The 15230-nt window shown below is 42.9% G+C and overlaps 1 protein-coding gene across 5 annotated transcripts; it reads right to left on the bottom strand.

Annotated features, from left to right (window-relative positions):
• Nucleotides 1-2785: 2785 nt before the first annotated feature.
• Nucleotides 2786-11334, bottom strand: LOC137887931 (uncharacterized). Of its 5 annotated transcripts, XM_068731186.1 has the most exons (13): nt 10207-11334; nt 9459-9567; nt 8711-8819; nt 8163-8229; nt 7968-8026; nt 7724-7845; nt 7291-7344; nt 7100-7192; nt 6784-6846; nt 5585-6692; nt 4244-5379; nt 3384-3966; nt 3080-3243 (listed from the first exon to the last, which is right to left on the bottom strand). In XM_068731186.1, the coding sequence occupies exons 8-13, from the start codon at nt 7143-7145 to the stop codon at nt 3162-3164; spliced, it is 3018 nt and encodes a 1005-aa protein (XP_068587287.1). In that variant the 5' UTR covers nt 7146-7192; nt 7291-7344; nt 7724-7845; nt 7968-8026; nt 8163-8229; nt 8711-8819; nt 9459-9567; nt 10207-11334; the 3' UTR covers nt 3080-3161. The 5 variants fall into 5 exon arrangements, with proteins under 5 accessions (XP_068587284.1, XP_068587285.1, XP_068587283.1 ...); XM_068731183.1 differs by having other exon boundaries at nt 2786-3966; nt 8163-8249; XM_068731184.1 differs by having other exon boundaries at nt 2786-3966; nt 8163-8243.
• Between the last annotated feature and the right edge of the window lie 3896 nt (nt 11335-15230).

Genomic DNA, 15230 nt, shown 5'->3' with positions numbered 1-15230 from the left:
TTTTGTTTGCAACAAATGTTTGGAACCTTTTGTCCTCATTTTTGATGTATTTTAGTACTGATGTACTGTCAGTCCAGAATTGTGACTTCTCCAAAGGAAGCTGTAGCTCTGATTGTAGCATCTTGTCCACTTTGACAGCAAGAGCAGCGGCTGTCAGTTCCAAGCGAGGGATAGTCACTTGTTTTAATGGAGACACCCTGGCTTTGCCAAGTATGAAAGCAACATGTACTTTGTTCTTGTTGTTTTGCCTCCTGATGTATGTTACAGTTCCATATGCATTTTCACTGGCATCAGAGAAATGATGCAATTGAGCAGATGCTGTGTCTCCAAAGTCTTTAGGTTTGAAGCATCTACTGACCTTGAAACTTTTCACTCTTTCAAGATCTTCCAACCATTTCTTCCATTTCTGTTGAAACAATTGGGGCAGTTTGCAGTCGAGTGTGAAGCAGTCAGTATTACAGATAGCACCTACAAGTACGAAGCTGTGGTTCGCAACCAGAGAATGGAGGATTGCTCACCCCGAGGTGGGAGTGAGTGACTGCCCCAAATGACAGAGTTCAAGTATCTCTGAGAGAAAACATTATTCACATAGTGCTTCTTGTCATCCAGTTTGCTGGGATTGCAACTCAAAAGACTTTGATTGTGTGGAGGAAGAGATAACACTGGGGGAGTTGTACTTATTATCCAATTTACTGACAATTCCTCTAAGTAGAGTTTTATTGTGTGGAGTAAGCAGGAACAAAGAACAGTGTTACCGCCCACTTTCGATCGGGGGACCTTTTGCATGTGAGGCAAACGTGATAACCACTACCCTACGGAAACTGCTGAAAATGACTTTTACACATGTGCCCAGGCTCATGCAACATTCACACTTGATTGCAAACATTTCAGATGCCAGACAACATGATTTCTGAATGGATTCAGTCACAGCTGCTGTGCCATTGAATGACAGTAAATGTCGACTAAACTCAAAGCCTCCCTTGTATAGCTCTAAGAATTCCCTTTAAAGGCTGGAACAGCGCCACCTTTTTTTTTTCCTAGCCAAAAGTACTACTGGAGCAGTCCTCGTTAGTATAGTGGACAGGATCTCCGCTTGTCACGAGGAAGACCAAGGTTCGATTCCCTGACGGGGAGTTTTCTACCAGCTGCAAGTAAGAAAACAGCCATTTAACACAGATCATGGTGACATATCAATCGTGTTCCTCCTGTCAGAGACCGCTTCACATTGACGATATGATCACCTACCTCAGCATGCATGAAAGGTCTTTACGGCTCATCAGAATGGAAAATTCATCACTGCCAACATGCTGATATTTGAAATCATTTGTCCATGAAATGTGATATTCATACCACACATTGGATTAGGGGGGAATGGTTGGCCATGGTTGGTCTCAAGGAAATTCTGGCAAACAATAAGACTACTCAGGAGCAGCACACAAGGGGCAGTTTTCAGTCAAGTGTGAAGCGGTTGGGATGAGAGTCGGCACCTACAAGGGAGAAGAACTGCTGTCCCTGACTCGGGGTATTGTCAAATGGTGGAACCCTGTGAGGAATTCCGGATCCCGACCAACTCAACTCGAGGTGCAGCTGGGGGACCTCAGAATTGCTTCTCTGCTCTTTGCAGATGATGTTGATCTGTTGGCTTCATCAGGCCGTGACCTTCAGCACACACTGGGGCAGTTTGCAGTCGAGTGTGAAGCAGTCAGTATTACAGATAGCACCTACAAGTACGAAGCCGTGGTTCGCAACCAGAGAGTGGAGTATTGCTCACCCCGAGGTGGGAGTGAGTGACTGCCCCAAATGACAGAGTTCAAGTATCTCTGAGAGAAAACATTATTCACATAGTGCTTCTTTTCATCCAGTTTGCTGGGATTGCAACTCAAAAGACTTTGATTGTGTGGAGGAAGAGATAACACTGGGGGAGTTGTACCTATTATCCAATTTACTGACAATTCCTCTAAGTAGAGTTTTATTGTGTGGAGTAAGCAGGAACAAAGAACAGTGTTTCCGCCCAGTTTCGATCGGGGGACCTTTTGTGTGTGAGGAAAACGTGATAACCACTACCCTACGGAAACTGCTTAAAATGACTTTTACGCATGTGCCCAAGCTCATGCAACATTCACACTTGATTGCAAACATTTCAGATGCCAGACAACATGATTTCTGAATGGATTCAGTCACAGATGCTGTGTCATTGAGTGACAGTAAATGTCAACTAAACTCAAAGCCTCCCTTGTATAGCTCTAAGAATTCCCTTTAAAGGCCGGAACAGCGGCACCTTTTTTTTTTCCTAGCCAAAAGTACTACTGGAGCAGTCCTCGTTAGTATAGTGGACAGTGTCTCTGCTTGTCACGCGGAGGCCAGTCGCATATAGTTGGCATACACTGACAGCCAATGAAATTGCAGCATTATTAACGCTGTCCAAGGTGCTCAAAGTCCACTTTTACAGTGCTGGTTTCAGCTCCTGGACGCAGGTTCGAGTCTCAGTTGGGGCAAAGCCACTCATCAATGATAAAGAGCTATTTATGAATCAAGAAATGTGTATCCAACTTTACCATTTACTGATTATCACTGGATTGTAGTGGCAGACATATTATCAAGTGCATGATTTATTTATGGCTATTAACCTATTATATTGCAGTTTTCCTAATTATGAACATTTAAATTGCAATCACTTAATTACTTCAATTAAATATTTATTTACTGTTCACTATAATGATTCACTTATTATTGAGACATGTAAACATTAGTGAACAAAATATATTTATTAAACACAACAGGGACAGTAAATGTTGAACACAGAGCCCATAGTGCAAGGTCACAAATACAAAACACAAATATGTACAACAAATATAATAATAAATCCAGTAAAAAATGAGCAAATATATACAGTATATACACAACAAAACACTCATGTCTCTTATTTTCCCTTTTCAACCTCCCATCTCTTTTTTTCTGTCTCATAAAAAGGAGACCTCTGGAACTCAGTCCAGGTCATCTCCTGCTCCATGCCCTGGTCTTTGTAAAAGGAAAAGACTTTACCAGGGCAGTAAATGTACTTCCCTGTTAGTCCAGGGAACCCCGTATGAACATGGGGACTGTTTGGGCCCTGCTTCAGTTCCATCTGACAGAATCCGCACTTACGACCTGTGGGATGGGATTCAGTCCTCTTCCTCTTCTGCTGTCCTCTCTCCTCCACCCTTTTCCTTGTGGCATCCAGTTCCAGCTGAAAGAACTTTGTCTCTGCAAAGTCGACAAAGGGCATTCTTGGGTTTGTCAGACCGTCTGCACCATAAGCTTTAAAAACTTTCGTGGAGCAGTAAAAGTATCTGACAGGGCCCTGCTGGAAGAAGAAGTGGATAGACGAACCATCATTCTCATACCTGGACTTTGGCTGGCCACAAGAAAGACACCTTTTTGTCTGGGTCTTCTTTTCCTTTGACTGTTGTTGTTGTTGTTGTTGCTGCTGCTGTTTCTCCATGATGTTTCGTACTATTTCCTCAATGGAGGCTTGAGTCAGGGTCTGAACAGGTGGAGGTGGGTTAATGACTGCAACGGGCATGGTCCCAACTGGCACACTGGTGGTCTCACTGCCCTCTGTCAGAGAGTGCCAGAGTTCCTGCCTCTCTTGCAGTTTTTCTGGGCTGATGTTCAAAGATGAGCTGGTGTTTAATAATTTGCTCAGGTGCTTTACATACAGTGACATGTGCAGTTTTGTTGTTGGGTGGAGCATGCTGTTGGGGTCTGTACAGGAGTTGTGAACTAGAGCAGCATAGTCCTGGTCCACAAGCCTGAGCATGTCCTTCTGCCCACGGTGAATATTGAGCAGGTTGTCGATGGCTGCCTTCATGGGGGCCGGCCATCGCTTGTGGTCCAACACAAAAACTCTCCCTCCTGTCTTCACAGGTCCAGTGCGGGCGCCAGTTGGTGAGGACAGCAGGGGCAGAGACGGCCGACGTGTGGTTTCTATAAAAACAAAAGACAGAGTACAATAAGACATTCTGACCTACAGAAGGGAAAAGCCCTAATTCATACACTTGTATGGGTGAAAACACACTTTCCGCTTTTAGATAAATGGCTGACTGGTATGTTTTTGTACATGTTTTCAATTGCACAATATTGTCACATTGCGTAAAAAAGGAAAAGTGAATCATCCATTACGCTTGTCATTAAATATGAATAAAATCAAGTTACTACCAACTGAAGTCTGATGCACTACTTTGTCTGTCTGTTAGATGTTTACCTGTTGTAGTGGGATTCACTTCTGGTTTGGCAGCAGAATCAGCAGCAGGGCATGGAGAAAACTGAAGCAACTTGGGCGGTGCCATTGAGGATGACCGAGGAAGCGCAGTCTGGGCAGCGGGCGGGCCGCTTTGAGGAGGTGAATTCTGGGCCTGGGCGGAGTCTGTCTTGCTCCTGTGCTTGTCCCAGTCTAGAAGAACTGGGCGGCAACCAGGCTCAACGTATTCCAGGCCAAACTTCTCTCCAGTGTCTCTACTAGTGAGATGAAAAGCTGGATACTTGACCTGCCCCAACACCCATTCAGAGACCGCGTTGAGCTGTGCAACCAATGCCGAATCAAAGACAGCTGGGAGGTGAACGCCTGGCTGCTTCAAGTCCACCAGGCGCTGGTAGTTCCACCGTGCCACCCCAGTCATCCCCTGAGCTTGAAACAGCTCTGTGGAAACACGTGTTCCAGTGACCCACTGAGCCTGGTGGAAGTGATAGCCCTCCTGCTGAGACGTGCCTCTGATGGGGATCCAAACAGGAACTTTGGCCCCTTCACCCTGCACATGGTTCAGCTGCAGTGTTCCGCCATACCTGTACAAAGTCCCACCTTCCACCACAGGATCACTCAGGCAACTTCGCAGGATGTGCACCCGCTGAATCCGCCATGCCTTCAGCATTGAGGGCTTGAAGAGAAGAGCGCCATTTGGATCACTCGCGAGGTGAAACTGCTGGAAAACTCCCTCAACCCTCTTGATGAGCTCCTCAGGCTGTGGAATCCTGGTCCTGCAGTGCTCGCGAATGTGGGGCTTGGTTGGGTTGGCAGGCTGAATTCCACAGAAGGCATATGCAGCTTTAAGCCTCTGCAGGTCTTCCTGATCCACCACAGAAAAAGCTGCAGACAGCAACTGAGCAAAAGAGCTGTACAGGGCATGATGCTCTGACACACACTCACGGAGGAACCGCCTCATACAGTGGAATAAGTCCAGCTTGATAGTTATGTTTGCACTGAAGTGGGATCTTGATGCACAGGTGTTCAGCAGGTTACCAGAAGTGGCCCCGGCAACAATGGCATCAGTTGTTCTCCAAGAATCCCAGTTCAGATGCTCTCCTGCAAACGATTCAGCCACCTTAAATGCTGCACAGCAATCCCTGAAAGAAAAAATATAGACAAAGTATAGCCATGAATGAGCAGTCATATCAACCACCATGTGTAGTCCAGTGTATATGGTCATCACAATAAAATGAATGCAAAGGGATTTTCTGTCATCAAACTGGAAATATGAAAAGCAATGTAAGTGTGATTCTGAGCTGTTTGTGTCACCAATGATGGTAAAAAGTACTGATTATAATTTACCTGTCTACCCACTGGTATTGTGCCTTCTCTATGCCTGCAGTGCTGTAGCGCTGTGCTAGTCCCTCGTACATGGGCTTCAGGGACTTTTCTGTCTCCGACTGCACCATCACCCATGAAAGGATCATCCAGTTCTCATTCATGACCGCATACGAGGACATGGTGCCGGATGAAAAGGTGACCTTCCTCGCAACTTTGCGTGTGTGGTCTGAGCGGAGAGCCTGTCCAAAGGTATCCTGCAGGAGTTTTTTGATGGCACTCTCCTGGTGTTGGTACTCGTGCAGCAGGCAGTCGGTCAGGTAGTGAGCAGACACAGAGATCCCGTTCCAGCCAACTGGATCAGCGTACTCTCTGAAGGGAGCTGGCTTGGTTTCCTGTCTGATGAACTGAGTGATGGTTCTTTGGTCGTACTTTCCTGCCTCAGCATCCATGATGTTTTGGCAGCTGAGGAGGTAGGCCAGGTGAGCACGTTCAAATTTCAGGCGCATCATCTCCATGATCTGCTTTGCCATGTCGGTGGGTGAGTTGCCTGTCCGCCTGAGCTCGTCCATGACCGATTTACAAATGGCCTTCTTGTAGCTCAGTACTTCTGGCAACAGGTTTGTGAACCTCTTTGGGAGTTTGTCCAGCCACACTGGGTTGTCAGCGTACCACCTCTTCCTGCACACTTTGCAGCACAGCCTGGATGACAACAGGTGGTACTGTCCAGTGACACCGACAATCGCACGAGGTCTACCAACACCTGCAGAGACAACTTGAGGCCGGGCACAACCTTCAATGCACGGCAGAGTGTAATTGTTCCTCAGTCTAGCCATTAAGTTCTCATTCTCTGGCTTCCACATGAAGAAGGGATGGAGCTGAAAGTACTTTGGGGAAGGAAGATCTGAGACGCTGTCGATTAATTCTGGCTGGGGAGGTAGACGCCACAATGACACCATCTTCATGAGGTTGCGCACAGGAAAGGAGCCCGGCCAGAGACCCATGGATTCCAGCTCTGTCTTCCAGATCCTCTGCTGCTGCGAACAGGTCCACTGGCTGACTTCCTGGTCGTAGCCAGGGAGCTGTGGAGGAGGACGGGTGGGCACAGCTAACGGCCTGGGTAATGGCTCACCTAGTCAGACAAGAATAAACAGGGCTAATTAGTACCATTTTTGTGCGACTTGATTTAATCTTTTTGACATGAAAAACATTCTAATACTAACGTTGATCTCTCTGTGCAGGAGACAGTTGACCGGTCTCAGGAGAAATCAGGGGTGCCTCTGACACTAGAGAGAATATTAAACATGTTATTATTATTATTGACAGTAACATGAAGCAAGAATGTAACATGACATCTACACTGTAGTCTGTGAAACTCAGCAAGCTGGACACTGGAGTGCTGCCTACTTTCTGTCTGAATACAGTGCAGCAGTATCTAATCTACAACAATGAAACACACTTTAAAGAATTAACAACAGTTTTGATGGACACCACATATGGATATTTTTAAGAAGCAAATACAGGTCAAATAATGCACACCAGGAACTGTTGATGGACGAGCCGCTCCTTCTGGCAGCAGACACATGAGCTCCTGGGGAACAGGCACTGGTCTCTTCACAGTTAGAGCGGCGGCTGCAAGGAGAGAAGGATCACAAACCAGAACCAATGCTTTATAACGGATATGAGCACAGTGAATATGATGGACATGTTTAAATGTTAGATGCATTTACCATCTACTTGTGAACCCTTCAGAGGAGTTGGTGCAGCCAGTGCAGCAGATGGTTCTACAACAGAAAAAAACATGTCAGTCATTTATTTTTTGACAACATACAAACACTACTGTTAGTATGGTTACTTCACCTGCCTTTCTCAGCCTTATCCAATGAAACAGACTGTTTCTCACATTAATATATAAAGAATATACTTCATTCATACACGTGTGTTTATGTTTCAATGGGTTAATATTCAGTATGATGTAACCTAGGCAGGTGAAGCAACATGGCACACTTCAAACACATGCATTCAGGTGTTAGTAACAGAAGTTTCACATATACATATTTTTTCTTTTTATCTATATAAGAAAACAGAGTGATACGTACTCTCATCATGACTGGTTTCAATTCAGAGTCACTAGGACAACAAGTAGAACAACACAAACAGTACCAGAACACGGTCAACATGAGAACGCTTCAAGTCATGCTTCATGTGGGATGAGAATTGTTTTCTTCCTGAAGCCTGTTGTTGTCTGGCTGTTGATGACGATGATGATGATGATGCAGAAACAGCTGTTAAACACAAACAAAAAATAGATCATATATACTGAATAGAATACTGGCTGAACTGTAACTGATTTTAAATCTTCAGGTGGTAGAAACAAAGAAACAAAAGACAGCAACTGTTTACTCACAGCGCTGCACTTGTTGCTTTGAAGGAGAGATACTCAGCATCGTCTCTCCAGCTCTTCATCTTCATCCATCAGTGAGATGGAAACAGACGAGAATCAGAATGTCATTAAATGAATATCTTCTTGTACGTGGGCTGGAATGATGGTGTGTATGACAGCGTGTACATCTCTCTAAAACAAACAGGAAACCAGACCCACCATGCTTCAGCAGGAGCATGTGAGCGTTGTTCATCACAGAGGAGCCAGAGGGTGGATGCAGCTTCTTCTGGAGGGACACATCTACATCTTAATACAAATGTGTATTAATACCACCACATGGTGGAAATACTCTTTTACAAGTAAAAGTCCTGCATTCAAATTGTACTTACTCAAAGTCTTACTGAAGTAAAAGTACAACAAATTGAGCATCAAAATAAACTTTAAGGACCAAAAATAAAAGTAGTTATACATTTATTAATGCATTTATTTATTTATACTTAAGACATTTTTCGTCCTCCATAAGACACAGGAGGTATATATATATATATATATATATATATATATATATATATATATATATATATATATATATATATATATATATATATATATACACTGAATATATTTATGTGGGATTTTAGTGAGTGCTCCCTGTAATAAAGCATCTTAACATATTAAATAACATTAACAATAACAAAATGGTTGTCGATTGAGTTATTTTTTTCCCATTCTATACAAAATATTTACAACTGTGTGATTATAAATACCGTGGCTCATTGGGTAGAGAGGGTCGTCCGGAAACCGCAACGTCGGTGGTTCTGTCCTTGGCTGCTACATGTCCTGTGCCAAAGTGTACCGGAAGCTTGCAGTTGATGGCTGCAACACAGTTGTAAATATTTTGTATAGAATGGAAAAAAAACAACTCCATCGACAACCACAGAGGACAGCCGGACAGCTCTGAGGCTCTGAGGCAGGCCTTCCCAGGTAGTACCTGGCTTCTCTGAGCCAATGATGACGGTGAGTGTTTGAACTGAGGTTAAGACTCAGTCGTGCTCTTGAGTCCTTCTATGAGGGCCACAGGGATGTAACCCTAACCACCTGCCCCCACAGACCTGCCCCCACAGACCTGCCCCCACGGACCTGCCCCCACAGACCTGCCCCCACAGACCTGCCCTTACAGACGTAGCACCCACCGGGGGCGCATGTCAGAAGTTAGGGTTAGGGTTAGGGTTAGAGTTAGGGTTAGGGTTAGGGTTAGAGTTAGGGTTAGGGTTAGGGTTTTGGTTAGGGTTACAACCCTGTGGCTTGCCCCTCATAGAAGGACTCAAAAGCACGACTGAGTCTTAACCTCAGTTCAAACACTCACCGTCATCATTGACTCCGAGAAGCCAGGTACTACCTGGGAAGGCCTACCTCAGAGCCTCAGAGCTGTCCGGCTGTCTTCTGTGGTTGTCGATGGAGTTGTTGTTTTTTCCATTCTATACAAAATATTTACAACTGTGCGATTATAAATACCGTGGCTCATTGGGCAGAGAGGGTCGTCCGGTAACCGCAACGTCGGTGGTTCGGTACTTGGCTGCTACATGTCCTGTGCCAAAGTGTACCGGAAGCTTGCAGTTGATGGCTGCAACACAGTTGTAAATATTTTGTATAGAATGGAAAAAAAACAACTCCATCGACAACCACAGAGGACAGCCGGACAGCTCTGAGGCTCTGAGGCAGGCCTTCCCAGGTAGTACCTGGCTTCTCTGAGCCAATGATGACGGTGAGTGTTTGAACTGAGGTTAAGACTCAGTCGTGCTCTTGAGTCCTTCTATGAGGGCCACAGGGATGTAACCCTAACCACCTGCCCCCACAGACCTGCCCCCACAGACCTGCCCCCACGGACCTGCCCCCACAGACCTGCCCCCACAGACCTGCCCTTACAGACGTAGCACCCACCGGGGGCGCATGTCAGAAGTTAGGGTTAGGGTTAGGGTTAGAGTTAGGGTTAGGGTTAGGGTTAGGGTTAGAGTTAGGGTTAGGGTTTTGGTTAGGGTTACAACCCCGTGGCTTGCCCCTCATAGAAGGACTCAAAAGCACGACTGAGTCTTAACCTCAGTTCAAACACTCACCGTCATCATTGACTCCAAGAAGCCAGGTACTACCTGGGAAGGCCTACCTCAGAGCCTCAGAGCTGTCCGGCTGTCTTCTGTGGTTGTCGATGGAGTTGTTGTTTTTTCCATTCTATACAAAATATTTACAACTGTGCGATTATAAATACCGTGGCTCATTGGGTAGAGAGGGTCGTCCGGTAACCGCAACGTCGGTGGTTCGGTCCTTGGCTGCTACATGTCCTGTGCCAAAGTGTACCGGAAGCTTGCAGTGAGCTCTGAGGCAGACTGGCACGCAGACTTCCTGTCCCCAGGTAGCACTGAAAACTGGCCGACCATCTTTACACTCTGCTGACGGCAGCCTGTGGCTCGCCCCGCACAGCGACCTAAGCCACAACGACCTATCACCATGCAGGACTCAAGAGCGCGACTGAGTCTTCCCCTCTGTTCAAACGCTCACCGTCAGCATTGGCTCCGGGAAGCGAGGTACTATCTGGGTGTTGAGAGGTTGAAGAACACGAGTTCATTTGCACAAGACATCTGGCTAAATACATAAGATGACACGTCAACATTCAAGTTCATTCGTGACGGGGAACATTCATGTCACATCCAATTCAATGTGAACAATTTGATATTCAAGGAGGGATTTGGTAATCTTAAAATCATTAGGATAAAAGCAGCACAACTCAAATAAGAAGTAGTTATATTAGCTCTACTGTTCGTAGCTCTCCTTCTGCGTCCTCAGCTAGCTTCAAAAGTCTGCAGACCAGATGAAAACCGTGGCTGAAATGAGTCCAACTAATTAGCTAACTAGCATTAGCAGTGTTGACAAAAAACGAGTTTTTTGAAAAAAAAAGTTTTCTTCATAACTGAATCTCCTCAGCTGCTGTTATCTCTGAAGCTCCTCTCTCGAAATGAAGTCCTCCAACTCAGTCCTGCAGAAGAAAGAACTCGAGACCTCAAGACTTGACGTTCTAGAGCGATAGATATGATATCACTGACGGCCTGTCAATCAAACCTGTCAAGGTGGCGAGGTGACGTCACAGCACCTACTTACTGGGGTAAAGTTGGAAAGATATTCAAAGATTCGGACTTCCCGGTTCAATAAATCGTTAGCGAAACGTTGCTAAAATACAAACGATGCCTCCCTGTAACCGTAGTGAGGTAGACAACAAGCTACAACATTAATTTCATTCAAACGGGCCGTCTTTCGAGCTCCTCCGAGCTGCACAAACGGCATTGGTCTCAATGAGCGGCCGGCTGCGAGACGAGTGCTCAGGGACCGTCTACAAAGTGCAATGCTGAAAATACAAAATACATACTACAACTATATTCAATAACTTCACTGTCATGCAATGTAATGTAACCAAAAACACCTCACACATCAATGTGCTCCTCCTTGTTGTACTACAACTGTTATATTGGTAAAATATGTTTTTAATACATTTTAGTGAATTATTATTGGAAATAATATTCAATAACTCTACTGTTATATACTGTAGTGTGACCAAAATCACTTTTGACTGATGCTGTCAAATTCTCTTTCTGGTGACGATTCCAAGTGACATTAAAACCTTTTAAAAACGAGGCCTATTTGCAGGCCTCAGCTCGAATAAAGATAAGAAATACCTAATTAATTGTATAAAAAAAAAAAATAAATAAAAAAAAATATTTTTGAGATGAGAAAAATCATGGAACTATCAGAATACATGTTACTGGTTCACATAAGATAAGGATGGAACACAGCAGAACTTGGAAAACTCAAAAGCTCGATCTTGAAAAACAGCACTTTTAGGGTATTGTTTTTTGGAAAGTATGGGTATCCAAGACTTTTAATATGCTGGGCTCTTAGAACAACTGATATAGGCTCTATATACACAGCTATACATAGATACAGTGAAACATTTATGAAATATAGAGCATTTCAAATTAGAAAACTGATCAAATATTCCAATATTTGAATAAAAAAGTATTTTTTAATTTCAAAAACACTCTATATCACTTCTATGTATCACTCATGATGTTCATTGAATCAATAGACCGAAGATTGGACCTTTTTTGAGTGTTTTAAGCTCTTTCTATGCCCTTTTTAGTTATTTAGTTTAAGGTCAAATACTGCTTCAGACTCTCTATTCAGGGCTGTATCTCAGCCCCCCTTCTCCGATTTTCACCATTGAGACATCCTTCGAACCGTAGGAGCCAATAGAATTGCCTGGAATTGAAAGCTAGATGATTGACAGCACTATTAGCCAATAAAGCTCAAAAAGGTCCAGCTCTGAAATCTGATTTGCTGAGCTTCCAACCCTCCCAAGAATCCGAGGAGTGTCGGAGAGACACGAATCGAACGGATTCACACGGAGCACCAGCAGCTGGACAAACATGCATTGGAAGTACGGAGATATTCCATTTTTTCGCTGAGATTCGACCAAAAGTAAGTACAATATTCGATGAAAGCTGTGTGACTTTTTGTGTTCGAAGCTGAATATCTCTGCGATGGTTTACCGGGGAGAGAAATGGAAACTATGTCCGTAATCTCCGTCAGGCGCTCGTGCTTTTTCATGCTGCATGTTCGTAGGTAGCACGTTGCTAACGGAGTGTAGCAGCCGTTTTCTCCGGTCTGTCCCAGTCATATCGAGTATGATTTATGATATTTTGTTATTTGTTTGCTTGGCTGATGGGAGATGTGTTTGTCTCATGTAGAAGTGACCTAGTTCATGTTGTTCCCAGGACGCTGAGGTTTCTGCAGAACTATAACATCACTATATTAGTTCTTCGTGGGTTCTCTGCCAGTTACTTTTAACACAAAACTCTCTAAGTTTTGATGTACTCTGCGTCCAAATGGGGGACCTACGGGTGTAGTATCAGTGATTTGGTCAAACTAGTGCAATTGTGAACCTATGTTTTGTATTGTGTATTTGTCATGAATAAAAACATAGTACCATATACATCAAGATAAGCCATCATAAGTACTTCACTCATTTAATCTTCAAGAAAGAATATACACATATATTGTTATGCTGTAACAGCATTTTGATAAATTTGATTCTGTACAAGAAAAAGGAAAAATAAATGTGGCAAAACAAATACTCCTTGAATAACTACAACACATCTTCCTGTAAACTATTAATGAATAAATCGACAATCCTAATTTTGATATGAAAAAAGAAGAAAGAATTGGTGACTACTGTCATCTGTAAGAAACAATATATTTGACATGTATCAAGAATCAAAAAATTAAAAACTATGGACAGATGTTTATATTAGTTGCACATATTTTGCAGCACATCTATCATAAAGACAACTTGTTGCTTATAATAACCTGCATGACAAAGATCCCACAACTGGTGTCCTCTTTCTGGCCGGTGTGGGTTATCTGGCCAGGCTGCCACTTGATGTTAACCCAGTCCTCCTTTCCATGTCTACTGCGGCGCATCTTGAAATACTGTCTACAGGATGAAAGGAAAATCATTTTGGTTTACATTTGCACTTACTCTATGGCTTTACTAAAGGTTTGTATAACCTTACTTCCCATAATCTAATAAATAATTACCCAAATCTCTGGCCAGCCTTTCTGGAGTCTTCAACTTCATTTGACCCTTGCAGAGGTTCGACCACAAACATGTGGTTTGAAAGTGCATGAAGATACTGTTTTAAAAAGTAATATATTGTTAAAGCATGCCATCTTTTTTTACCAACAACAGCAACAATGATAATATAATAAGCTCAAAATCCTCAAATAAATCACAACCACAGTTGACAAATTGATAGTAACATTGAAAGTATATTTACTGTACAAAAGAGAATCACAAGTGTGAGTAAATAAAGAAACAATAGGCATATTTTAACATTTTTACTTTAAATGAATTTTAATCAGATTTGTTGAAATTGAGTTCCACAATATGGGGTCATACTCAATCTAAGAAGACTCAAATCTTAAGAGTAGCAGTAGGGACAACCAATGGGATTGTGTTGGATGATCCAAGTGCTTTGTTTGGACAATAATTGTATTATTTTTTTTTTCATTATGATAGGGATGACGACCATGAAGACATTTAAAACTTAAATCTTAAAATCATTCCACATGTACAAAATGTAGCTGCATGAGATACCAACATCAGGATCTTAAATCTGTCACTGTCTGTAAATGTGTTCATTACAATTTATTAAAAAGTACATGAACTTTTATCAAAACTTTGATCAAATATGAATGTAGATTTAGTTGTATTTACTTGATTGTAGGTTGTTCAAAGCAATTGTAAGACTGATAACCTTAGAATGCACAAACCATGAGCCACACATACATACTGTAAAGGCACATAGTGCAGCTGTATAATCACCACAAACTTCCAGTGCACATTTCTTATGTTGACAAATCCAATGGCTCCATCATAGTCATCAAATGTGACCTGACAACATGCGTAAAAATAACTATTATGCTGCAAAACATAGATCTAATGTACACAGTATGCGTTATGTATTTTCCTCCAAAGGGACAACCAAAAAAGTGGAAGCTGCTTTTCCAAATGTATTGTTTTAAAACAACATTACGTTAAGGATTATAATAACACTAGAAGGTGTTTATGCACACAATTTGATTTATTCAGTCTCTTATCTGAAGCTTGCTGACGCCTACAGACTACAATACTGAATTGATAAAAGTATAATAAATTATTATAGTTGTACTCACCTTTTTTAACCCTTGCCTGGCCATCTGCTCTCCATTGCCGCACAAAATCATACCCATGGTATAGTGATTCATGAGGTACAGTCTGCCAGCAGTATCCATAGGATTGAGGATGGCTCTAATGTAACATTCCATTACCTTTTGGAGAAATTGTCGGGAAAATGAATCATACAAAAATGTAAGGTAATGAGCAGGTTAAAGTTAAGTCATGTTTACTTTATGCAACACTTTGATGGGTTTGTCTGATGTCACAATCCTCTTATCTGGTACAACAACAATTTGAATGAGAAACTTGCCTCTCCTATGATGAGTTCATCTGGTCTCAAACTTTGAAATTCACTGTGCTGCAGGGTGAAATTCAGCTTCTGTTCAGCATGTCTTATAACAGCCACAACAACTTCAGTTGGTTTGCATGTCCAAAGGGCGTCAACCTACAACCATATGGACAATAAAACTGTAATCACTGCTGTGTACAGAATTTGCAAACTTATTCCATTTGAGATTTGTCAG

This window comes from Cebidichthys violaceus, unplaced genomic scaffold (assembly GCF_023349555.1).
Source record: "Cebidichthys violaceus isolate CVI_PGR_0920_01 unplaced genomic scaffold, fCebVio1.0.p SCAF_5, whole genome shotgun sequence".
NCBI lineage: Eukaryota > Metazoa > Chordata > Actinopteri > Perciformes > Stichaeidae > Cebidichthys > Cebidichthys violaceus.
This window is presented reverse-complemented; position numbering and strand designations above follow the sequence as displayed.

Bases quoted from the DNA above. Each gene is read 5' to 3' on its own strand.
- LOC137887931 (XM_068731183.1), bottom strand. From the start codon at position 7,145: ATGTGTCTGCTGCCAGAAGGAGCGGCTCGTCCATCAACAGTTCCTG. The intron at 6,693-6,783 runs GTTAGTATTAGA...TTGTCTGACTAG, and splicing joins TCCTGCACAGAGAGATCAAC to GTGAGCCATTACCCAGGCCG. The intron at 5,380-5,584 runs GTAAATTATAAT...TTTTTCTTTCAG, and splicing joins CAATACCAGTGGGTAGACAG to GGATTGCTGTGCAGCATTTA.